General features: G+C 36.3%; 1 protein-coding gene across 1 annotated transcript; it reads left to right on the plus strand.

The window, feature by feature from the left end:
• The first annotated feature begins 1878 nt into the window (after positions 1 to 1878).
• On the plus strand, positions 1879 to 26980 carry MAK (male germ cell associated kinase). The gene is made up of 13 exons (XM_035560266.2): positions 1879 to 2154; positions 4009 to 4063; positions 5024 to 5145; positions 6034 to 6113; positions 7913 to 8045; positions 8139 to 8310; positions 13050 to 13217; positions 14416 to 14736; positions 15669 to 15859; positions 16408 to 16535; positions 18155 to 18286; positions 23319 to 23447; positions 26667 to 26980. Exons 1-13 carry the CDS (start codon positions 2054 to 2056, stop codon positions 26816 to 26818), a joined length of 1884 nt encoding a protein of 627 aa, XP_035416159.1. The 5' UTR covers positions 1879 to 2053; the 3' UTR covers positions 26819 to 26980.
• The last annotated feature ends 503 nt before the right edge of the window (positions 26981 to 27483 follow it).

Here is a 27483-nt window from a genome sequence, read left to right on the forward strand (position 1 = left end):
AATTGTGAGAAACACAGTAGGCAGAAAACATATGTCTGCATTTTAAATTGGACTAATATGAAGACATAATTTTAATTGTCTGTGATTGTAAGTTTCTTTTTTGTTTTGTTTTGCTTTGTTTTGGACTTTGCTATAGAATATGCTCTTAACCAGTGACCTCACTTTATAGTAGAAAGGGCTTTTTTCTGGGATGGATAAAAACTTCTTTATATTTCTTACTGCTGAACTGGTTGTTGTCTGGTGCAAAGATTATAAACCAAGGTTGTTCCACAGGGCCATTCATTACTGGCATCATGACAGCTAGTGCAAGATTCCTCCCCAGTAACAGAAGCACCAGTGAGTAACGAGGTGCCCGTTACAACTTCTCCGGGGAAGCAGCATTTCAAGTAACAACAGATTAGAAACATCAATGCACAGTCCACACAGCTGTTTCTTTTATGCAGCAGACATCTGCTCTAGCATGCTGTGTTCACACTCCTAAGGTACCAGTTTTATTGTTGCATTTTGCCAGACCTGTAAATCTCAAGCCTGAGGTTTGTTACTGGCTGAATTTGAGCTCCTTAATCTGTTTGGACAGCCTTACCAGCCTGTAGCTAATTCTGGCATAAGCATAAGGACTGCAAAGCTGCATGCTGAATTCTGCATCTCCTACAGAGGTAGGTTGGCAGTGGATGTCAGCTGATTCGAGTGTTATTTTGAATTTTCAGACAGCAGAGGCAAAAGATAGAGATAATGCTGGAATTTGTTTAGCAGTAGGTGGTTCGTTTGCATTTAAGCATTTGTGTTACAGAGAATAAAAGCTGCAGTGAGCAGTTGTTAGATTTTCCTAGGACTATGTAAATAAATGGATGACTTCTGGGCGTTTGTCTAAGTGCCTCGGTATTGACTTTCAGGATTGTGTCTAGGAGGCAGCCAGAGCTGAGGTTAGAGTTAGGATTTGTGAATAAGACCCATGGGAACACTCCTAACTCTTAAACGCTGGTGACATAATATTGTGTATCATGAAAGCTAGGGTTAGGATTCAAGTTTGGATTGGGGTTCAAATTAAGGTTTACATAAATTTGAAGAATCAGCATTGTTTAATGTGCTTTCTTTTCCAAATGAAAATTCAGATCAAGTCTTCCATACCAATGCATGTGAGCTCTATAGTTACTTATGCAGGCCTTGTGAAATTGAAGAATAAATTTAACTCTTCAACCATTACTGTGCCAAATCCTAGCTGTGAGTATAGACCAAGAATTCTGTGAACTTAAGAGTGAGATATTCGAGTAAATTTATAAGAACTCAATTTACCTTGGCAACGAATACTGCGTTTATCTTGCTTTCTCATGTCCTTTCCTCACTAACTCTAAGTGAGCCTGCTTGCACTTCCCATCCATAATGCAGCATTCAGACCAGCAAGCACTAGCCCTGGATTTACTGTAGCACCCTGTGCAAGATTTGGGTTCTGTTGCCTGTGTTCCCGAACTTCAGCCCTGCCGTTGCTGCAGGTTAGGAACCTACCTCTGCGTGCAAATTAGGGAGATCCATCAGAGGACACCAGCCTTAAACATGCTTCTGTGGTTCTAGGGGATTATGGCAGTAATCTCAACTCTCCACTGTTTACTCTAACTCTAATCCTAGACTAGGCACCTCCTGTGGCTTGAAGGATTGAAAAGAACTACTTATATTGAAGTGTTCTATTTAAGGAACGCATACAGGTCTGGAGTTGTTATTCTTAGATACAAATTGTAGAGTGTCTTTGACTAAAATACTGTGAAATTACATATTTATCTATTTTCTCTCTCTCTCTCTCTTTTTTTTTTTTTTTGAAAGATCAGTTGAGAATGGTCATGCTCTTCTCTCTCTCAAACTTTATATCTGCATCTCAAAATTTGGAGGAGACTAGTGACTATCCTGCACAGTTATGAGAAGACATCCAGCAACCTAAAGCAGCCTGGAAGAGGCTCTCTAAGAAAACCAAAAAGCACAAAATCCTTTGAGACATCCTTTAAGACATTTAGAATTTCATAAGCTTTTGGCTATCCTGGTCTTCAAAAAATAATTAAAAAAAATGAACCGTTACACAATCATGAAGCAACTAGGTGATGGCACCTATGGCAGTGTGTTGATGGGAAAGAGCAAAGAGTCAGGAGAACTTGTGGCTATCAAACGGTATGTAACATCTAAATTCAGTAGATACTTGCACAAGCTGAACATTTTCACTTTATTGCTGTCTGCTGTGTACAATAAAAAAGAATATCTCTTTTTATGGAAATGAACATAAAATCTATTTATTTATGTAATTCAGATGCCTAACTGAGTGTGGGTCAGGCTCCTAAGCTGGTGTATCACCAGTGAGACACATCAGTTTGTATAACTTGGCATATTGGCATACGAAATTACATGCTGCCTTTGTTCAGTTAGTATGTGCTTCCTTGTAAAGTGTTGTTAGGTTTTTGTTTTGTTTTGTTTTTACACCAAGGGAAAAAAACAAACAATGTGCAGGGGGTTGTTTAGGGAGATTTTATATTTATATGAATTGTAAAAATTGGTAACAACCGTCTTAATGGGTAGATGTGAAATACCTCCCCACTCCCCAAATCTCTTTACATACCACATAAGTGTCAGATACTGCTACAACGATAAATAGCAGGTAACAGTCTGGTCAGATAAATATAAGGTATCTCCTTGGAGCTAACAAAGTTGTGTTGTGCATATCCATCAGCATTGATATACTTCTTTAAAAAGATTATCACAAAACAACAAAAATCGCATTAGAGGAGTGGGGATGCTCCCTACAGAATTACAAGCAAGATCCAAGACATAAGTACTAAAAACTGTATTTTGCTGAGATTTTTTTCCTCCTTTTATGGATTTATCTTATGTCCTTTTATGGAGTCATCTTTCTGAAAAGATAACTTTAAAGAGTTATCTGCGAAGTAAAAGCTGCAGAAGGGTAATTGGAATGTAATTGGCTGATTCTTTTTTATTTGTTTGTTTGTTTTGAGAATTTCTGAGAGTGTTAGCTTTCTCCATGTACTGCTAGTACTGTTGCCTGTTTGTAATATGAATCTATACCCAAAGGAAAATCTCTGATTTGATTATTTTTGTGATTTTTTTTATTATTATTATTTTGGTTTTAAAAAAAAAAAGTTTGTGAGGAATGTTTTTCATTTTCACTATTTCAAGACTTGGAATTCTTTTGTGTGAATGTCAAGTTTGGGATTTGGGGGGGGAACAGTTTTGGTTGAAGATGCATTTATTTTAAATGAAATCTTAGTTTTATATAGTTTCACTGTAGGAGCTGGAACTTTACAAAAACACAATAAACAATATGACATTAACAACTCAGTGCCAAAATCTGAGCAACACCTAATTATCCTTATTTGTATCTAAGACTTCCAAATAAATGTATTACACAATTATATGTAGTGGTTAGTTTAGAGACTATTGTATTTATGTATGGGTATTGCTTGGAAAAAATGAAACAATTTCTATTCACTATTTAGTATTTTTGAACAGGCTTGTAAAAAAGACTGATCAAGTCAGATGGCTAATTATAATTTTAGGCGGGTAAGATACTTCACAGATTTCAACAGTATCATTTCCTAGAGTGTGCAAAGTAGGCAAGAGGAAGTGATTTTTCTTGTTTTAAAATCCATGCTTTATGTGCTGTGTCACTGTTGCTTTCCTCCTTATTAAGGGCACAATTCAAATGGTACAACAGGAATTTGTGTCCCTGATGCTTTTAGAAATACCTTTGTAGTATCATGGTTTCTGGTTATCTGCTCTGCTAAAAATGTTTGCAGTGATTAATCATCAAACATGTTAATTTCTAGTACATGTAAGAGTTGAGTTTACTTTAATTATGTTGCTGAAGAGTAGTATAAAATGTTTCAAATTTGGTTCAAAATACAGCTAGTGCTATATTCAGAAAAAAAGAAGAAAACATATCTGGATCTTGGTTTGCTCTAAAAGCATTCTGTGCTACTCACTGAAGATACTTTTTCTCTGACCTTATTTCAGAATGAAAAGAAAGTTCTATTCATGGGATGAATGCATGAATTTGAGAGAAGTCAAGGTAAAATGGCAGACATACCACATTTAAAAATGTTTGGTTAGGTTTTCCTGAAGGAGAAGGGCATCTACCATGTCCTCATAAGGCCAAACTTAGTGAACTCTTTAAATGGGGGTGACAGGTTCCACAAAGCCATGAACTGATGGCACTCCGAGAGCTGCTTCTGCTTTGCGGAATATCCTGCCATTCTCAAGCTGTGGCCATGTCTTGTAGCCAAGTCTCTTGTCTTTGAGAAAAGATGATGGATTTGATTTGTGTTTGTGGGTGTGTTTTAGCAGCCTGCTCTTTCATTTTATTGATGGATTTCCAGTTCATCCAGTATATCCAGTCCTCATATCTTTTCTTTGGGGCATCTGTAGAAAGCACTGGGAGTTTTGGCTAGCCAAGTGATAGAATAAAGCCTGACACATGAAAACCTGGACTAAAATTTCAAGTCACCCCATGTTTCAGGCATTTAATTTTTTGTAAATACAAAACTCCCTAACAGAGGAATTAGGTATCTATAACTTAGGTTTGACTAGATTTATAATTTAGGTAGTGGAAATTGCATATATCTCCAAAAAGAAAACCTATAAGGGAGTATACTTGTTCATGAAATTTTCATTTAAAAAAAATGCTGGGTTTTCTTATTGAGTTCTGTAAGCAAAAGCTGTTAGAGGTTCAGAACTATCTTTCAACGTAGACATTTAGGTTTTGTTATTCTTCGTCTCAGTTATGATATCCCTAGAAACGGAAGTTTTAAACTGCTACTAATATATTTGCTGTTTTTGTTTTGAAATTAATTTAAAATGCTGTTTTCTTATTCTTAGACACAAAGAGAGTTTACAAGATAAATACAGGCTTCCAGACAGACTTGTTTTTTAAATTCCTTCCAATAAACTTTTACATATTACAGGCTTAGATCAGATAAGGAATCAAAGCCACTGTCAAGTTATCCGAAACCCTGTTTTGGCTCTTTTACAGTCTCTGAAGAAGCTAAATCATGCCAATGTAATAAAACTGAAAGAAGTCATACGAGAAAATGACCACCTTTACTTTGTGTTTGAATACATGAAGGAAAATCTCTATCAGTTAATGAAGGACAGGTATGTCTCTTTTAGGGAACAACTAGTGTGCTATCATGCTTTATGTAATGATTTTTATGCTATCCTGAAGAATGTACTGGAATTCCCTCTTGCAGCCCCACTGATGTGAACAGGAGTTGCTGCACCTGGTTGTGCAAGGGTAGAATTCTGCATTGCTCAGCATTGCACATTGTAATACCTTTGGGAGTAACTCTTTGCTCAGTTGTTAATGAGATAACTTGCATGTCTTCAGTATGTATTGAGCCATGAGAGAAATTCCAAATCCTTTCTTTTTTCTTAGTTAGCTTTCCTTAATGTATGAAGGATTGTACAAACATCATTAATTCTGCATTAATTATGGATTTGGCTTGAGGTGGCAGGGGTAGTCATCTGCGCATACACACATGCATGTTCATGAGAAAACCTTGGTATGGATTGTGTGATGTTGCAATCTTGGACAAACGGTACATAGCACTATTTGTCATCACTTTCAAGGTGAACTTTGGAATAGGACCTGCCATTTCAGTAACCGTTTTCTTCCAAGTTTAATGTTTCCTTCATGCACCTTTATCTCCTTATGCACAAAGCCCTTAGTTAGCTGTTAGCAATGTTAGCACACTGTTACCCTACAGCTGAGAAGCCCTGTCCTCGGTCAGGGTTCCCTTAATGGTGCCACTGGGTAGCACACCTACTACATTGCTACAAAGGGCAGTCTCTTGTTCATTTCAATACTGTGTGCGCCACATCATCTATCTATTCAAGCATGCTACAGGCCAGCCAGATTCATCTACGGGTCTGTTTTCATCTGTTCAGGACATATTGTGCAAAATGAGGGTGTGTATATTTTGTCTTACAAAAAATGCGGTGTTGTTTTTTTAATTATGCAAAGTTGTTAATCTTTCTTCACAGAAACAAGTTGTTCCCTGAGTCAGTCATCAGAAACGTGATGTATCAGATATTACAAGGGCTAGCTTTTATCCACAAACACGGTAGGTTTGATACTGGAGTTTAACTATATAGCGCTCTTCTAAGAAAAGAAGATACTGCACAGTAATAGCATGAATAAAAAATATCTAGCAAAGGCTATCAATTATCTCTAATAAAATTATTCCCATCTGCTTCAAGTATGGTGCATTTTTTAAACCGTATCTGAAGTTACATTTTGTTTTTCTATAAGCAGATATTCTTCCTTTTTGAAAGCACTGGGTATTGTTCATATACTGTTTAATATTTTTTCCTACAGTAGATGCAAGATGAATAAACAAGCTAAAGAAGCCTCTATGCTGTGCATTTCTGTTTCCTCGGAGAGATCTATCTAAGGAGCAATTATACCTTACAGATGGCAGTTTCTCTCATCTTGAGGCATCATAACTAATATGGTGCCCTAAGTCATAAAAAAAAAAAAATAATAATAAATAACTTGCTAACTAAGAAATCCAAACAGTCTCCTCATCAAATACAATTTGGATTTAAATACTTTGAGATGAGACTTTTCTAGCAATTAAAAGCACATTCTAAAAATGAGGTGCTGTGTGCTAGCAACAAAAACAAAAAGCTTCACAACACTTTCAAAACTTTTAATTATCACGTGTAATGTGTCTACAAACTGCATTCTGAAATACTGAGATTAAGCTCCTTTGCATTTCAAAATATAGTATTTTACTCTCTTGCTTAACTCTCTTTAGTGCTTGTCCATCACATCACATTGGTATCCCTAAAACTTTCCAAAGAGAGTAAAAAGCTCAGAGTGAATTACGCAGTAATGTTCCCAGTGATCTGTGATTAGCTTTCATGTACCCTGATAAGGCCTGTTGATGGGTTGGAGTAAATAATTTTTTTTTATTCACTCCATTTAGTATTATAAAATACACAAAAGTTGCTGGTTTTGTGTCTTTCTGATCAAGGCCACGTATTGTTTTCTGATTATTAGCATCCTCTTTCCCTTCCTCCTTTCTACATGTAATAAATGAGAAAATTAAAATATAATAAAAACTGACACTTCTAAGTTACAGTATTAATATTTTGTTTTGAACATAAATATTTGGGAATAACAGGTATGATAAATTTGAACATTTACATTTCACTGTAATAATTTCAGCCAATTATTTACAGTGGTTGCCAGTTTCTGCATGCAGAAATTGAATGCTTTACTGTAGTAAGTGAATTTCAATCAAATTGATTTATAACAAATCGTGAGCTCCAGTTAACCAGCAGAACTGATTTGCTCAGCTGCTTAGCTCCTCTCCAGGTATATAGCTGCTTAAGCCACCACTAACCATTAAAGAAACTTTATGTGCCTGCTTTACTAATATTAGCATTCCTGAGCAGAATTTGGATATATTTTAAATGTCTGTGCCTGCAAATTGTTGTCACGATGATAAATAAAATAGTGAAAAATTGTTCAAGGAATTCCATAGATGAAGCAAGTATCAGATGGTCAATTTGACAAAACAGTTCAGTTTGTTTGTTCTTGTTGTTTTTCAAAAGATTTAATTCTAAATTGGTTGTTATTTGATACTGTTGCAATAGCTAATTCATATTCTACAGCATGTTAATGAATGTTTACATTTGTTAATTTAAGAATCCTTCATGTAATAATCACTGGAGGGAAAATATGTGTGTTGGGGGTGGGGTTGCCATTCATTTATTTTGAATTTAAAAAGGGGAAAAAAAAATTTCCAAAATAATCCTGAAGTAAAATTTGGATGGCTGTTTAAGAAATGGCTCTTGCTGTTTAAGAAATGATGACACAATTATTTACCATTCTTTTCTGTCTGTTTTTGTATAGGATTTTTTCATAGAGACATGAAGCCTGAAAACCTTCTTTGTATTGGTCCAGAACTTGTAAAAATAGCTGATTTTGGTTTGGCTAGAGAGCTAAGATCTCAGCCACCATATACAGATTATGTTTCTACCAGGTGGTAAGTATATCATGAAGTTAATCATTATCTTAATGAATTACCTTTCTCTGCTTACCATTTTAATTTATCTATTGCTTCTTACCATCCTTATAGGTACCGTGCTCCTGAAGTTTTGCTGAGATCGTCTATTTATAGCTCACCTATTGATATGTGGGCAGTAGGCAGCATCATGGCTGAACTATACACACTAAGACCTCTTTTCCCAGGCACAAGTGAAGTAGATGAAATCTTCAAAATTTGCCAAGTATTAGGGACTCCAAAGAAGGTAAGACTTTTAGAAGAACTCATGCAATAGTATTAAAAAAAAAAAAAAGTGAAATAAAATTATTATGAAACGTTGAATGTTACCTCACTTCCAGAACATACATATCAATAATCGTTTTGGTAAATTTCCCATGGAGTTAAGATTTTCTCAACTGTATGTCTTTCTAGACATCCATTAAGGCATAGAATGCTGGTCTTTTGTTGCATATTAGCATCTGTTTTATATCCTACTATTATGCATAATCCTGCTCTGCTCTATGATGAAAGCCAGATAAAATTGTTTTGTTCGGTTATTTAAAGCCATGCATGTCAAGAGAGTTTAAAAAAAAAAAATCAGTCTCCTAAGTCTTCATTTCGTTTTGCTTCAGCTGATTTGTTTTCCTTTCCTGAAACCTTAATTCTTATAGGCTGGCGCCCAGATTTTGGAGCTTGTGGAATTTATCCTGAATAAGATGAATTATGCTTTCTGTGTTTTTGAAGCATAAAAGAAACGCAATCTCAAATACAAATCTGTCATACAATATTCTTAGCAATAAGAAGTAATGGAGGGAAACGTTTTTCGATTATTTTCTGAGAGGGCTAAATAGTTTAAAATCTACAAGGGAGGTTTCGGTAATGCATGTACAAATTTATGCAATTATACTTATTTCAGTTAAAAATTTTTTAGGAAGTGCATATATGAATGTAAAAGAACTTGTCTTACATAACCAATACTTCCGACAAGTAAGCATCAAGGTGTGTTGTTGTTGTTCTTTATACCGACTAATGTGCTTGATCCTTTGAATTACAAGTGTTATGAGTTAGTAATTTAATTGAATTAAGATGTTAGAGACATACAGAAACACAGATTAAAATGCTTCATGAAAAGGAGAGTTTGAAAGAGAAGGTAAACGATGTTTAAAAGAAAATGAATTCCTAGGAAGTGGCTCAAAACAAGTGCAAAACTAGAACATGAGAAAACCAGCACCGCAGCATGGAAAAAAAGTCAAGCAAGGATTAGAAAGGAAGCCTTGAAACTAAGGTGTCTGATGAAGCTGTGAAGAGATGTCAGAGTCGATTGGAATAAAAGAGGGGAAAGAAGTTTACCGTTAGAATGTTGAGTAAACTGGAAAAAAAAAAAGACAAAATAATAGAGATATATTTTGGGGAAGCAAATTATGATAGCTAATGTAAGAGATGACAGAAGTATATCAGCACTTTGCCCATGGGAGTAAGCAGATCTTTGTGAAATAACTGACTGAACACACTCTCTAGAACTGGAGAATCATCAGTGTTTTACCAATAAAATATAAAGCGTAACAGCTCTTCTCCTCTACAAGAACTATCAGTGGAGAAGTGAGGAACGGAAAAAAACAAAAATAGAGTAGGTGTAGCTAGGAACATACAGAGCTTGAAGTGGTGGGAAAACATCCAAGAGAACATACTGAGAAACAGGTGCGAGTTCATGACAGAGCAGAGTGTGAAAGGCCAAAGGTGGAGAGTTATATATGACGTTTTGTGGAAGTGAAAATTGAGTCTAGAGGATTAAGTGCAAATTGTTAGGTGTAAAACAGTGCTCGCTATGACAATTGTGCATCAGAAATAATGTGTGATATGTAGGAGTATGTTAAGACTTGAGTTTTCAATCCAAGATGCTAACTTAATTTTCTTAAGCATCTCACAAGTCTAAGATAGTAAGAATAAAGTTTTGATGTATAGTCAGTGTAGCTGCGCAAGAGAACAACACACTAGCTTCTGGAACATTTTCAGTGTTTTCAGCACAAACAAGTTCTTGGCATGCACAGGAGGTTTCCACGATGAGCAGCTGAGCAGCGTTGAGGTCACTGGTGTGGTTCTGTAACTTTACCAGTAGCTGAACAGAAGCATAGCATGGCTGGTTGCTTGGGGAAGCAAGGAGCATTGCCAGCTGAGTATTTCAGAGGAAACTGTAGCCTCTTCTAAAGACCCTAGGGGTTAGAGATGCTGTAAATCAGCCCTCTAGAATCAGGAAGCTGTAATTAGAGGCTTTGTGCCCCTGTCACCTGTTGGGCAGACTTGGGAATTTTATCTCCTTATGACAATGTTAAGGCATTCTTCAGGGACATCACTGCATAAGAAGAGCATTTAAATATTATGAGTTATCACAACAAACAATGCTTTTGTTACTGGTGAAGTGTTTTTCTGCATTCTGAAAAACACAAGGAGTTACTTTTATAGTATGTTTTTATAGATAAAGTTTCATAAATAGTTGTGTTTTTTTTCCAGGTATATATTTTCATTTCTTCCATTAACCTGCAATAAGGAATTACAAGAATTATGCCCAGAAACTGTCTTAATTTCAAATTGCTGTCCTTTTATTGGTTTAAATCCATAATACCGTGCTAATGACTTCTGTTGGTTGGTTGGTTTGCTTGTTTTAATACTGACAGGTAACTACTTCGCTCTGTTTTATAACCCTTTTATAACGTTACTACAGATACAATTCTGTTACCTAATTCAAGTATTGGTTGTGATGGTGCTCTAAGAATATCCTCTTCTAATGAAAATGTAATGACAACCTGAAAAGAAGATGATTGAAATGTATTTTCATAAGTTGAAGGTGGCAATGGCACTTTAATTCCAAATTCATTTTTTTGAGAAATTGAAATGTTTTCTTCATTTTTCCATTGTACCATTTTCACTCTTGGTACTTCACCAGTTCAACATTTAGCCCTTGCTACTGAGTTGTAAATTGTTCCTTTTTCAGTGGGATGTCACCAGCTACAATAAAGCAGAGAGATGCAGAGGAGGAAGAAAGAGTTTATCTCCGTTCATTTAAATCAACAGATAATTTTGTGATGGAATAGAATGTCACTTGAAGTCTTGAGACTTATTTTAGCCAGATTTGGCTTATAATTACATTTGAGTTCTTTGATTACTGTAGACTGGTAAAAGAACTAAAAACTTGTTGTTGATCTGTGCTACAAGATAAGCAATAGCTAACAAGGTATCTTAAGACCAAACTGTCAAATCAATCCAATTTATGGTTTTAGCAGTGTAACAAGCTTTGTGGATAGAAGAGAAGCAATAATATCATACGTTGTCATCAGTATGGCTTCTGATGCTGTTCCTTATAACATTATCAGCAGCATATTTAGACAAACAGCTATACCTATATACTGTATAGGTATATATATTTGTATATACTATATATATATCTATATACTGTAGGTATATATGCAAGTATATACTGTAGATATATATGTACCTATATACCTGAATACCTATTTGGAAGACCTTACTCAGAGAGTAACTTTTAATGGTTCACACTCAAAATGATAGATAGATTGAATAGGACTCTGAGTGGTTCTGCGTATAATTTAAAAAAAAAAAAAAAAAAAAAAAGAATGTACAAAGTGCCTTCTGATAGAATAGGTTTTCCTTATTAAGCTGGCAGGTAGCAGGCTAGGAAGTCTGTTAGATTAGAATTCAGAATTCCTTATAAAATTAGAGATGCAGCTTAGAAAATATTCTTTAACTACGTTTAGAGTGGTATACTTGGTCAAGCATAATCAGAGCTGCATAAATATCTGGGGATAACTATCCAGCTAACAATCCTGCAGAAGAGGATGTAGGAGATGTATAGGGCATTGTACATCAACAGTTTTTTGTTGCAACAAAGACAAATACCATACCATGTGCAAAGAAAGGAGTACAGTCCACTGATATATGAACTATTCTTTCCATTTCACTTGCAATATGATGCCCAGTTGTAAGTTTTGCCTTTCAAGGAAGAAAATCGGAGTCTGGATGAGAGGAAAAACTTTAGAAGTCAAGACCAGAAGTTCAATTGTTTGGGCTTCTTCAACCTACACAAAGGAAGACTGGAAAAAAAGGGCAAGAAATATAGCTCCTGATTTATAAAAAGGCTGTTCTAGACAGAAAAATAGGATTCTTTCTTGGTATCCATGGATGATAGCATATTCAGTAATGGTCGTATATTGCTGCAAGAGAAACATCCATTTTTCTAATCTTGAGGAGATCCAACTACGAAAGACACTGTCTAGAGCAGCTGTTGCTTGCCAGGAACTGGAAGGTTTTTTGAGACTAAACTGTCAGAGAGGGACAAGGGCATGGGTTTGATGATCTCTTGAGATCTTTGATAATCCTACAATTCTGTATTCAAGCAATGCAATTTTCATGCAACTAAGGACTTCAGGTTTTAATTTTTGAAAGTGAAACACTCAAAAAGAAAACTTTTTTTTAATCTAGTGGTCATGATTTTTCCTGTTGCAATACTGTCTAGCTATAATTTAATCGTCGACTGTTTTAATGGTGGAAGCAGGTACATTGCGTAGGCTGCATTGTGGCTGCACAACTATGGTCTGCTGGTGCAAGGGCTTCACCTCTAGTATAAAGAGAAATGCATAGAAATCAGCTGTTAGAGCTTATTTCTGTAATAGTTGGGATGTGCATTACTGCTCCTGTTAGTGCTGCATTCTCTTCTTCCGAGAGAGTATGTCCAAGCGTTGTATGCACAATGACAGATCCACCCTTACCTACAGGAGAGCTTGAGGACTGCCACTGGAGACTGACACTGCAGTCACTGGTGTCATAGCAATTACAATGAAAAATGCATGCTTTTCATTGTATAGGAAGGAGCTACGCAGACCACGCATGACTCAAGCTGCAGAAAAATTAATTTGATCTAATACCTCAAGTGTGTATAGTCTTCATCCTTTTATTTATTTATTTATACTTTTTTTCTTTCCTTTTAAACAGAATGACTGGCTGGAAGGATATCACCTTGCTTCTACTATGAATTTCCGTTTCCCACAGTGTGTCCCTATAAGCCTAAAAACTCTTATCCCAAATGCAAGCAATGAAGCCATACAGCTTATGACTGATACGCTGAACTGGAATCCAAAGAAGAGACCTACAGCAAGTCAGGTCTGAGCTTCCTGAATTGTAATTATAAGTCACTTCCCCCACTTGATTTTCATCACTTGTCTGTATGGAGGGGGATACTGAAAGTAAAGCTTTGATTTTGTAAGGCTGCAAATGGAATGCAATATGGAAGAGCTAAGGATTGTTTTTCACTAGGAGATGGGACATAAACTGTACGAAGTGATAAAGAAAGAACTTGAGAAGAACATACCAGTAGGTCACAGAGGTCACAGGTTTTCTTTAAGTTAATTTAAAAAAAGTATACATATTTCAAAGATGTGTACATTCTACTGATTTTTGAGTATTTATACCTAACGCAATCCTATTTAGAAGGTATAAAAGGGCAATGTGGAGAATTTTGTTGGGAAACAAACATAATGCAAGGTATAGGTGGATGTAACGTAAGTGATTCAGAAGTGGTTAAGCAAATGGTGCAAAGCAGAGCAACCATATCTGTCCACTTTATATAGCATTTCTATTGTTACAGTCACTGAGATCTAGCTGTAGTCTGATGCTATACATCTTTACTCAGAATTCTTGCATGGCACTTTGTGAAAGCAAATAACCAGGTTTTGCCCAAGTGAGTTGTCAAGGAAGCAGCTGCAGTAGTTGTGTAATCCACAGGCAAAAGGGAGAGATTAATGCACATTCATAGAAATGTGTACAAAGGCAGCAATTCTCAAGTGGCACTGAGGCAAAACATCGCTGAGAACTAACAAAAAAGTCTTTTTGGATGATTCAATCCAAAACAGGCAGCGAGAGCATGTTGAGAGCTGGTGTGTTAATAAGGTATGAAAGATAGTTAGCGGGGAAGCATGCAATAAAGCAGTGAGGGTTTTGTATTGTAGTGGAAACTACCTGTTTTTAAAATTGAAATTTGTTACTGCATGAGTGTAGAATGGAGTTGAGTGTAAAATGCACCTCAAAACACAGACTCCAAAAAATCTAGAAATAAAAGAATTTTTAAAAGGACATGACTGCTCTAACATGTCCAAGTGGATCCATCTTGTTAAGTTAAACGGTGGGAAGCGCTTAAAATGCTGAACTGAGAGCTAGCTATACATAAGATTTAATTATACATCCATCTTGCCTCGGTGCTGAAGAGATTGCTTAATGCTTCAGAAACACACTTAGATTCTTGATGAAATTACCAAAGTCAATTTTATTAAATATAATTAGTATGTTATATCTTCTTCTCCAGGCTCTGAAGTACCCTTACTTTCAAGTTGGCCAAATGTTAGGACCTCCTCCACAACATCTGGAGAAGCAGATTCCTATTAAGCCAGTGCAGCCAACAGAACCAAAGCCAACTTTACCCAAACTGGAAGCAGTATCCAAGCCAGAACCTCTGTCTTCACCTGATGTACCTGACCAAACGCAGCCACAGCCCCTCTCAAAGGTTAACCACCAGCCACTCCAGCAAATTCAGTTACCTCAGAATACAGCTAACCAGCAAGTACCAAAACAGCAGCAGCCACAGGCACAACCATTTTTTCCGACTATCAGTAAAAACTCATCACCAGTAAGTTGCCTTCAGTAAATACCTAAGTTAGACAGGTGATTCTATTGCAGGTTTTTACTGTATTCAACCTGGCCATTCTCTGAAAATTGCTGTACTTTTTATTAGAGAAAATACGAGTTGATAATTCAGGACTAACTAGGGATATAGCTAATTACTTATCAAAATTTTACAGCAAATTGGGAAAATACATTACTTGTAACAACAATGTATGTTCTCTTACGATAGCCTTTCCTGACATGCTTCTGTAGTAATGTAGTTACAACAGCTATCATTATTGACCTTTGAGAAACAACTCACAAAAATATTGTTGGAATACAAAAAAGAAATGGAAAGTGAGAACTTTAGTTGTCTCAAGCAGGAAAATACCTGAGCAAGTATGCTAAAAATAACAGGTATTCCAGAAAATAGTGGAAGGCAAACTACAGTTGCATGAAAAGATAGAATTACTACTTTTTAAAGCTTTGGTAGAGAATGTTAAGGGAAAACCTGACTAATTTCTGAAAGCTGCATTTGTTCTGGGGCCATGGGAATTGGCACTCCGAACCCCGAGCGTGATTGCTGTGAATGATTTGCACCCCTGTGCCCTGCTTCTGACAGTTGTTCTACCACCAGCAAGAGACTTCAGCAAGATGCCAGCAACAGAGGCTAAGCGCTGAACTGGGCCTGCAAACAGAACGTTAACCTAACTACTTCAGCTAGACTTGAGCCGTTGAAGGTTGACAGTCTAAAAGAGCTATGCACAAAATACCTGCCAACTTTGTTACATGTTTTGTGCTTAAAATCTTTCTTAACGTTGTGACCAAAACAGGCACAACACAATGGGGAAAAATTCTTCAATGTTCTTAAGTAGTAGTCTGAAGTAAACTAGATGTAAAAAATATGAAGTTTTAGAATTTATTTGAAGCTTTTTTTTTTTGTCCTATTCAAAATAGAAACAAGCAGCTAGTGGCGCTCAGAATGGCACAGGAGGTCCTAAAAGCTGCAGGAGGCGATGGGGTCAGTCTTTGTTAAAGGCTATGGATAGCTGGGATGACTTGGACAGTGCTGAATTTGGAATGTCATGTTCAAAGAAACCTAGCATTGCACTGTTAAAAGAAAAGAAAAACAAGGAATGTCTTTTTAGGTAAGTCTTTTAATTATATAATCACTTTTTTTTTTCTTTTTTTATGTACACAATGACCAGTAGATTTATAGGTTGGTTAAAACAGATCTGCTAAAATTTAAGTCATTCAAGCTCTGCAAGAACGCAAAGAGCTGTATGAACAGGCCAGCTTTGGGTGTGGTGTCTATGTGACACCAGTAATATCCATATTTATTTTTAAGCACTCTACAGTTCATATGTTCATCCTGTTTTTATGAAACTCTGCATTTTACTGAAATCATATAGGAAATGAAGTAAATCTAGTTTATATCAGTTGAGCAAGGGAAAGTTCTGCCAGTTACCCACAGTTGTTTTCTATTCTGTAGTATTGGATACACATTTTTTTTTCTCCGTATTCTCATCTAAAACTCTCATGAGGTTTGAGGCTTGACTGTTACTTTCTGTAGGACCAAAGTCTAATGATGAAAGCAGGATAAGAGAAGAGCAGTGTATTCTTCAAGCTAGCATCAGTTTGTGCTGTTCTGAGGTGGAGTTGCTGGCCACATAGTTTGAACGTTTTGATTTTTCAGCATTCCAGAACCAAATGCTTCATGCTGCATCCAGCCAGAAGGGGAAAATAAGTTTTTGAGAAATGATTCTGGAAGATCAAATACATCAGCAAAACAGTACTATCTAAGACAATCAAGATATCTACCTGGTAAGGGGACAAGTCAACACAATATGGAAAACATAAGCAGTGAACAATATTTTTACAGTACGTTTAAACTTCAGATCTTGCACTGGATAATTTTGCTTTTCATACCCAGGCTAAATTTTCAAATTTTGGACTGAATGCCTTTCCAAGAACATATCTCACCACAACTGATGCAGAAGGTCCTGGCTATGTAAAAGTGGAAGGGAGCTCAACTCTGCTTGTACATCATAAACATTCACAGGTCCTCTTATGGCCAGTAGCATAGGAAACCCTCGGTAATATGAATCCAAGATCTCTTGGATGCCTAGGAATACATCCTGATATACAGGATACAGGATGATAATACATCCTGATCCTAGGAATACATCCTGATTGACCATAAGCAAGTGTATCCGAGGAGTGAAGAAACTACCCATCTGTAGTACATATGCACCGTCCTCAGTTTTGCAATACAGGGAGGTTTTGGTTTTTTTTGAACTTCCAGTTCTGATAACTGCAGTTAGCCTTCTTGATAGGAGGTACTAAAAAATACCAGCCACTTGCATGGATAGGAATTGGACTAGGAATTGGACTAGGAATTGGACAGGAATTGGACTTTAGAGGTTGGACTAGATGATCTTGGAGGTCTCTTCTAACCTAGACGATTCTGTGATTCTGTGAATTCACACCCGGTCACTTCCCTTCCCAAGGCACTTATTCTCCATAAGAACACATTGATAATTAATAGACAATTCCAGTAAGCATATCATGACATCTACAGTAATCCACAGTAAGCATTTAGTTGGCTCCTGGTTGCCAGGCAAGTTGTTTTATTACAGTGTATCCCCAGTTTCTCAGGAATTCATTAATCCAGCTAATGTATGTCCAGTCCTTCTAAATATGAAATCACTTCTTTAATGCTAAATAGGATTCCCTAAGACTCAAGAGTTTGTTCAAATGGAGGGGAAAAAAAAAGCTTCCTTGTCTAGAGGTAACAAATGGAAAATGAATCTGTATTTCTTATATTTTTAAGTATACTTCCAATACATCTGTTTTTATTGGTTTTCAATGAGAAAGGCATAGTTTTTAAAAAGTATATAGGTAGTAATTCTAGCACTTAAGAGAATAATAACTCCAAGGAGCATATTTGGTATTTATCCATATTACTTTAGTTCTATCACCACTAGCTCTGGGAGCTGCTTTCATACTGTGTAATCCCATTAACTCCTGTAAAGCTCATAACATGCTGAAGTAGCAAGAACCTCTTTGTCCTACTTTTAAACTTATTCTTCAAAGAAATAGTTTTTCAGCCTTGAGAACTCCAATTTTCAATAGTTTATTTCATTTCTGTTAATTGTTTGAGAGACAAAAATATCAATAGTGAGCTTATGATTTTATAGGAACCAGATAACTGTAGTAAAACATCTCTGAAAGCATGAAAAGAATTATTTAATCGGCATCTCCAATTTTCGTGCTAGAGGAATATAAACTAATCAATGGACATTGTTCTTTGGCTTACATTTATGGTGTTTACATTATGCTACAAATAATTTGGTGTTGTTTCATGGTTCTAGAAATGACTGTTTTTCATTGGTTGAATTATGTTTGAAATTAATAACAGTTGCCATAATTTGTTTTCTAAGGTGTAAACCCTAAGAGTGTCTCTTTAGTAGCAGTCAATAAAGAAGGATCTCATGGAACCTGGAACAACCAGTCATCTTCTAAACCACTGGCACATTTTGGAGAAGGAATGTCTTTCAACAGAAATAATACAGGTAAAAGTGTAATAAAAATGGTCATGTTGTATTTCATCATACTTTAATTAATTAATTTACTTAAGACCTTCTAGTTTAACTTCTGTTGTCAGGCTAAGGTTGCAGGCTTTTTTCTTTTTTCTTATTTAAGCACAGACTCTTAAAAACTTTTTCATACATAAGTGATTTATTTTGATTTTAAAGCACAAAGGGAGTATAGACTAGCTCCTAGAATAAAGTGCTGTCAAGACAAATTTTTTCTGTAATCCTCTTAGACCAATTATTGTACTGTGCTAATTTAAGCAAGTAGTTTGACCTCATTACTGCCTGGTCAGTGTCATATGGAACACTATAAAACAGCAGTCTCATATATGAAAAGAAACTAGGTGATGAATGGTAAGCTCATATAATAAAAACGATGCATAATATTCTAACCAAGTTATTTAGCAATCTACCAGCTTTGTAGCTGCATGAAAAGTCTCCCTATTTTCAGCAACGCACTTGTAGAAAGGTGCCTTTTGTGCTAAATTTTTTAAAAATCACTGCTATAAGTGTTTTAAAGCATGAAGACTAAGGCTTACAAGTTAAATGACTTACCTAAGATTTCATTGACTTGAGACTAAAACCTATCTTCTGACCACCAAGCCCTACACACCAACTACACACTCCCACCACCCTGTGATGGGAGGTAACTTTAACAGCTTTGAAGCCGTTGTCCAGCTTTGAAGCCATTGTCACTCCCAACTTCACTGATGCCAATAAACCACCTAACCTAACGTGCTTACACAAGAACTTCAGAAAGCTTGTTTACATGCAGATGCTACACCCCACCTCTATTTAACAGAACTTTAGTAGCCATCTTGCAGTGTCATCAGAACTGATCCTCCATCTAGAAGTCAGGTGAGGTGTAAATCGTTCATCTGAAATTATGTAAAAGACAGGAAATAGAAAAATAACAGCATCCCCTGGATTAGAAGAGACTTTTTTTTTTTTTCAACCAATCATGATATGTACCTTTTTATTTTCAGAAATATTGTGTCAGGGTGCCTTAGAATTAATTAGTTTATTCATAAAATGCTCTTGCATGGGAGAGAGGCACAAAAAGGTCAAGAGCTGTTTCCAAAACTATGTATCAGAAAGCTAGACAGCTACCTACTGAATTAGAATGTAGCATTCATGTAAGTTAATTTAATGGTAAAAATCCTCCTGTTGTCTTACTGGGTTACTTTGAGTATCTACCAAAAAATAATAATTAAAAAAAATAAAAATAATAATAATTAAAAAAAAATCTAAAACTGATCATTTCATGTGTTTGAAAATTCTTAGCATTATTTCCATCAGCATCTTAAATAATAGTATCTTTCATATACCCAGGAAGCAACAACGTTAAAGATAGAAACACAGAAAACAAGAATAGTTGGAGCACAGATCAGGGTAATATAGCACTTCAATCATGTTTGTTTGTTTGTTTTATATTGGCAGGATTGAAAGCTGACACTGCTGTTTAGTGTGTGAATAACTAAATTTAGTTTAAGTGTTTTATTTTTCATTACCCATGACATTTCCCTAGGGTGAAATGAGATAAAAGCAAATAGTTACAAATGCTATGTGAAGAATGATAAAGTTATGATCAGTCAGCTTTGCAGATATGCCTGAATGCTTAAACTTGGAATTTATTTATATGATTGGAATATGACTGCACTGTTGGTAAACTACATTTTCATTCCATTATTAGAATGGCCCTTATAAAATAACTAGACAGAGTAACATTTCCTGCTTGTAAAAACATAGAAGTGAAACAAGAAAAATGTCAGATGTTTGTTCTTTCTTGCTTTGCTTTTCCTCATTTCTTTGACATCACCTAGCCAGATTCTTTCTATATTTTTTCTAAAGTTCTGTCTTTCCATCTTTTTCTTCCTTTTCATTTTCTTCTCTACAGAAGAGAACTTAATTATACCAATTGAAAAACTATCATGCAAAGAAAGGTTGAATGAAAAGTTAGAGGATCCAAAAGGTAATTTATAGCAACTATAGCCTGGTTCTTTGCACATTTCATATTTGTTTTATGTTTTCTTCTAAAAATTGCACTTGCAATGCAGATTCCAAATAACCACATACATCATTTTCAGTTGTAATCTATTTTGTCAAACTTTGCCCCGTTCGTTGTGTCTGCTTTAGACCAAGCCTCTCTAAGCTGAGGGAGTTAAGGCAGAGGCTATACTTACCAATGAGGTATGTTTTAGCAACTCTTGCTGTGACACACAGAAGCAGGTAAACAGCAGAGGTCAATCTCATTTACCATAGTATAACATAGAGTGGAAAACTGCTGCTACTGTGAACTTTACTCTTTGGAGTAGTCAGATGAACTCAAGTAAAACACATCCATGTATTTAAGATCCCTCTGTTGTTGGGTGGGGTTTTTTTGTTTGTTTGTTTTTTTTATACTAACAGAATTGTTTCACCTTTGTATTTGCTTTGAAACCAAGTTAAGTGCGTGCTGTTACACCTAAGTAGGACAAGTCATTTCCCCCTATGTGCAGCCCAACCTGAATTGCATCAGCACGCTCTTTGAAACGTGAGAGAATAAACTGACTATATATACTTACTGAAGTCTTTCATATAACATCTGAATGTTCCAGTAAGTAACTTCCTAACTTTTCTTCTGGATTCTCACCACTTTAAAAGATAAAGTAAATTTTATTATCATAATTGTAATCCATAGCATGCAACTGCACTGTTGCTGGACAATGGCAAAGAACTGATCCCACTGACTGCATTCTGATTTTCCATCTATTACACTGATTTTACAGTACTGTGATTGCATAGATTTTGGTGGAGTTAACCTCAGTGTAAGAGGGTGGAAACAGGTTTCCAAGCAGCCTAGTTTATGCCTAAACACACTCTCCACTGCAAGCATTGTGAAGCTGGAATGTTTTACCTCTCCCTCAGTTTCTGGCACCTCAGGTGTGCACTGCCTTTGTGGTACATCTCATTACAATTATTCATAGCTCTATTTTTTTTTTCAACTCGCTACCCAGCTCAGATGGTTCAGTGGCTTTATTCTTTGTGAAGAACCAGGTATGTGTTGAGGTAGGGTGTACTGCCCAGGCCACACTTGCACTTGTCATCATGGCCTCCTGCATGTCTGAAGGATGAATAGTGAGAACTCCTTTTGTACAGCAGTGGTCAGAGGTAAGGAACAATTTAGTATGTGTTTTTAAGATTTTTTTTAAATATTTGTAGTTACTCCTCTGTATTGAACTTCTACTTTTCCTCTTTTGTTCTCATCCAAAAAGATGATACCTCCAGACCTCTCAGTTTCACCGAGACTCTTCTTCTGGCTGCCATCTTCTATTTTCTGAAGAAGGGCTCATAAAGTACATCAGGCATTAAGAGGTAAGGGGAAGGGAAAAAATAGTTCACCAGTTTGTTTTTTGTTTTTTTTACAGATAGGCCACTTTGCTGAGCTGTAGATAAGAAATAGGCAGGAGTAGTCTTTTTGAGGTTATATTAGTTTGAGGCCTGCCATGATCTTACTTTTAGATTTCAGAATTTTAAGAGGTGCTACTGAAGTGCTTAGACAGGTGAATGTAATACTAAAACTGTGTTGCTTTGTTTTTCAGGCAAATTCCTGAAAAGGAAGAACAACTTAAAACAGCAAGAAAGTCATATTTTAATTGATTACTTTATTAAAGTTTTATTTTTCACCAGGACTCTTGTGTCATTCTTTACTGCACTGGAGACTGGCATGACCTGTACACAGGGAAGCCCCATAGAGACCCAACTGTTCATGGGACTTACAGACCTGACAGCTTGGGGAGACTGGCGAAACCAAGTCAGCTGAATGCTTTTTGTTAGTGTTCCTAAACAGGAAGGTACACAATGACCCAACACAGCTGTAATTAGCTGAGGATACTTTGGGGGTTTGTAGATGACCAATTTTGCAGCTTATAGGTCCACTGCACTGAGCTCTGATATTAGCACAGAGAGCTGTGGGTGTTTGCGTGAAGAGGAGCATTTTGCAAGCACACTGGGGCCAGAGACTTAGGAGACAGGAAAACTTTGTCAACTCACACACTATATTTTTCCAAAACTATGGTTGAAACCAACCTAAATGTTAATGTAAGTGTTCACACTTGATAAAGGTCAAATTAAAACTACTGTGTATAGTCTAATAGTTCATAAAATGTAATACTACTCAATATGGAACCTCAACACCAGAGAAAGCACACTTCTTCAGATGTTGTGCCAGCACAGTCTTTAAGACTGTCACCATGATGACAGACGTGGAGAAGGTGAGAAATTTGCTTGGAGCACAGTGTTAAATTATAATAGATTCCAAAGCTATTGTACAATAACTCAGTACTAATTTTGTGTGCAGATGCATGACATTTCTCAGCTTCCAAAAGAGGATGATTATGTAAATCTTTTCAAGGTAACACTGCTTTAAAAAAGATCTGGACCAAAACCAGGCCCAATAAAATTACAGCCAGAGTTCAAAGGCGAGGGGAACTGGGTCCAAATTTCAGAACCTGGCTAAGTCACCTTCATATGGGGTACCACTTACCACAAGAGGATTTTGTTTCTATTTTGGATAGACTTAAGCCAAATATGTTGAGTGCAGAACTACTGTTGAGCGCTGATTTTTCAAATATGGAAATGCTTAAACTAGCTTCCAGTAAATTAATTAGCTCTAAGTAAAAGGTAAGATCTCATCTTCTCTAAACTCGGTATAAAGCTTTGCTATGCGATCTAAGTTTAATGACAGTACAAATGAAATATTCGTACTGTTTTTCTGTCTTTAGTCCTACTGCATCACGGGATCAGATGTACTAGAGTATACACAGATGTAGTTTGTTAGGCACCTTAGAGGGTCCAACTACAACACAAAGAAAAGAATAAGTACTTTTGCCAATAGGCAAGCACTAGGGAGTTTTTAAAGAACTCTCACGCTCGTTATTTGTGTTAATGCAATGGTGTTTTGAAGTGTCTATAAAAAGCAGTCAAGGTTTTCTGAATGCAACTGAAAATATTAAAAATCTGATGTCAACAGGAAATCCTGACTTTGTAGGAGGTGCTGCTTACAACCCATTAGGAGGATACATCCCTTCCTTTCATAAAAAAGAAGTTGGATCAGCTGGACAACGGATACAGCTAGCTCCTCTTGGTTCATCTGTATCAGGTAAGAAACATCCTTTTAACGTATATATCTAAGGAAACAATAAATGTTAATTTTGTGTGCTTCCTAAAATGTTTATTATCCCTTAATAAGGCTTTCCTCAAGTTTTGTAAATAAAATTATTAGGCATATTTTTCTTAAATGATTTGAATGCAGGTATCTAGAGGCAATCATGATACCCAGAGACACAACTGCTAGTAGATGTTAGGTAAAAGAGGAAACAAACGCGCAACCCTTTTGTTATTCCAGTTCTGGAGAAGTTGCTAAACTACTTTTTATTAGAAATTCAGGCTAAGTAAAATTGCTTAAAAAAAAAAAAAGTAACTCCACAACTCAATAGTAAGTGGTCATGTAGACTGGATACAAACGTAACTGCATAATTTATGTAGTTAGAAAAATATTAGTCACCAACTAGTAAGTGAAAAATAGATAAATGCAGGTTAAAAAAAACAAACAACACTCCTATTTAAAGATTTGGAGGATTTTTTCTTGACAGTGATAACTTTAGTGTAGCATGTGGCTGTCCTGCATGGGTATTTCATCAGTATAATGTAATTGATGATACGATGATACTGATACATGCTTATAATGGCCTCAACTATTTGAAAAAAAAAAAAAAAAAAAGCAAAGACCTTCCTCAGGTGACTTAATAAATTCACAAATAATGCCACAGATACAGTACAAGCACTAAATTAAAATGAATTGCTCTTTTATTTACTAGGCCTTTCTGGTTGGTCAGCAGCTTCTGTGGTGGTCATTTAAGACAGGTTTTCATTGTGTCTTCATCTTCACTATGTTAGCTATGCAAGTCTGAGTGTCATCTCAGTAGGTGACACTGTTCTTATACCCTTGAAATATCACAGGAGTGCTTTCTGGAGTGAAAATCACAATGCTGCTACATTATACAAGGTAAAAGCCAAACAAGAATGCAAGTGACCAGTTCTGAATAGTTATGATATACTAATGATCTACTTGTACATCACCTTAAACACGTTAAAAGATAGTTTCCTCCATTCAGTTAAAAACAGTATGAAATCTATCCTGAATATAACAGTTACCTTGTATATACTATGGTATGGATGATGTTTCTTTGTTGATACGTTTCTGATTCAGAGCAGACAAACAAAGGTGCTCAGGAAAAACTGGTTTGAGAGTAGAAAACTTAGCACCATTGTCCAAACTCAACAGAATACTTCTCTAGTTACTTCAGATGAAATAATAAGGCCCTAAACTGACAGTGACTTGTTTAATCAAAGGGCCTATAACAGACCAATCTGATATGGTCCTACTTAAGCATGCTGTCTATTTTGCTGACTTGTTCTTTTGAGCTACCTGTTCCCACCTAGGAATTGGCAAACAACTTCTGAGGAGAGAGGGAGGGAAGGAAGGAGATGGCATGCATATATAAAATAAACTTAACTAAATTAATGTTCTGAGCCTGGGCTGATCAGAAACCCACCAGGGGAGACTAGAGCTGCACTTAATTATCTTAACTCACTGCTGAAATTTACCAGCTTAAGTTTTGATTTGTCACTGTGTGGATCAGGAAGTTCACAGGAGGACAAAATCTACAACTACTTCTAGACTGCTGAGAATAGTGTGAATGAAAAGAAATTACTTAAGTGATCCAAAGGGAAATAAATTCAGTGTTAATCTGTAATTAGAAATGGAAACATAGTAAAAGTGAGAAAAGCTGGCAGATGGAGGTCAGTTAAAAGATTCTTCCATGTCCTGGAGAAAGAGCAAGAATCCTGTTGCTTAAACTGATCATATTTAGCCTAAAATCCACAGACCTGCATGGGAAGAGAGGTAAAGGTGAAGCAAATGGCAGTTTCTCTCTCCTGTAGTTGAACATTAACATTTTTGTTGACCCTTTGCTTTCTGTTATCCAAACTGAAATAAATTAGGCTCTCAGTTGCTTTTGCTCTCTTTGTTCAGAGATTTCTAATGCCATAAGTTAAACATATTAAGTATAAAATACAGTATTTTCTTCAGAAAACTTATGCAGGACCCAAGAAAAGTGACCTTCCTTGCCAAGAGAGAGGATATGCTGGAATCATACTGATGAAAGATAGGGAATGCCAGCTTACAACAAAAAAGAACATTAGAAAAGGTCTTTGTTTTTAAAGAGATAGGGATGACCTGACCCTCAGTTTCAGATTCTTGAGATTCCCCCTTCCTTAAATGCCTTGATTCTCACCTGTACCTTAACAAGTTCAACCCACTGTTGAAAAATACCATACATGCTTTTCCACAAGAAACAGAATATGCAAGCATAAAAAAATCATGTATTTTTATTCATAACATTTTAATTAAAACAAAACAAAACCATCAGTAATAACTAACAAGACTGAACTATGAAAGTAGGAAAGGAATGGCAGGACATACGTTAGGAATGCTAAGGAAACAATGGTAGGGTACAGCAAAAGTTTGGATAAGAGAGATTCCAAATAACTAGCTTTAAAAGCTTGGGAAAATAGCAGAATCGGTGATGAACATGAATAAGAACATGGGTTATCAGCCCCTGCAACAGGGTAATCAGTTTAGTAAGCTTGAGGCAGCAGTGACTATTTGAAATGCAGAAAAGGGGAGTCTGAGTAGGAAGGCCAGGAATGTGGTAGTGTGCTACTACCAGTGCGGGAGACCCAATGGATGCTAATATAAGTAGGGGGGGGAGGGAGAGGGAGGGAAGAGCATTTAGAATAGAACCTATTAAACCAAAAGAGAAATGGAGATTACTCACCAGCAGTCCTTAGCTAAGCAGGAAGGAAATAAAATGCATAAAATCTCAGAAGAAACAAGAGGGTCTCCAGAACCTGTGCTTCAGTACAGGCTGTTTGAGATGTAATGAGTTTATTGAAGTTATTATTACATGCTTTTTCAAATATTTGAGATAAAGAGGAAAAAAAACACACTTCCTTTCTGTGGTAGCTTTATGATAGGAGATAGAATTGTAGGCGTAATCATGAGGTTTCACTGAATTTCAGTCTTGGTGTTTTCTACAGGGATTGTTGTAAAACAGGTATCCAGTAGAAGAGAATTACTAATAAGATACAAAAAAGATAGGAAACTTTAGCCTTATCGGAAAACAAGCATAGATGGCATGTCAGAGACTAAAGCATCCTGCTGTGTTGGCATCCTTGAGTACAAGTCATCTTTCAGCTCTCATTCAAATCTGTGAAGTAGTGAAACACTTCAATTCTGACTTCTTGTTCCTTTCAGACTATTCCTGGAAAAACAAAGCTGCTCGTGCGTTACCAGGTCCTACTTACAATTCAGCAGCAAAAAACATGAATATTTTAACTCGCGCACCAACAATTCAGCCAGTACATGGAAGAACAGACTGGGTGGCCAAATATGGAGGACACAGATAGAAAATGCAATCCTGTGCAGGTATCATGTGAGCTGTGTTCAGTTTTCCTGCACTGGCAACCTGAAATGCCTATTTGCTCCAACTTTTCTTAAGACTATTCAATAGTAAAGAAGGAAAAAAAGACCTTGGGTTCTGTTACCTGTGGAAGAAAAATAATTTACAAAATATTATTTAAAATATTGTCTATGTAGTAGGACGTCATGAAGCACTGTGTAACATCTCACCAAATCTGAGTATTTTAAACTAATGAGAAGTAGATTTCACCTGACACTTCTCTATAGATCCACTTCCTGTCAGAATACTCTTACAAGAGCATACTCTTGGTCCAATGTCTACCACTGACATACACTGCTTTCACATACACAAGCAGCTAGAAGCGGGGCTAAATCTGAGCAACACCAGGCTTCCAGGTGAAATGCTTGTTCCTTGCTAGGGAGATGAGAGTGAATGTACATATTGGGCTTGGAAGAACACCACAGTGTCATACAAGGATTTCAGAACTCGCCTAAGAGGTACTTAGGGTCTGTAACATCTAAATGTTTATAATAGCAATGACAACTCCGTGTAGTTTGATATAAGTTGTCCACTACCAAATACTATACAAGGTCTGAAAACCTGGCCCAAGGTGATACAGCAAGACTGGAAAATAGCTAAACTACTATCAAA

Source organism: Cygnus atratus, chromosome 2, assembly GCF_013377495.2.
Source record: "Cygnus atratus isolate AKBS03 ecotype Queensland, Australia chromosome 2, CAtr_DNAZoo_HiC_assembly, whole genome shotgun sequence".
Classification (NCBI taxonomy): Eukaryota; Metazoa; Chordata; class Aves; order Anseriformes; family Anatidae; genus Cygnus; species Cygnus atratus.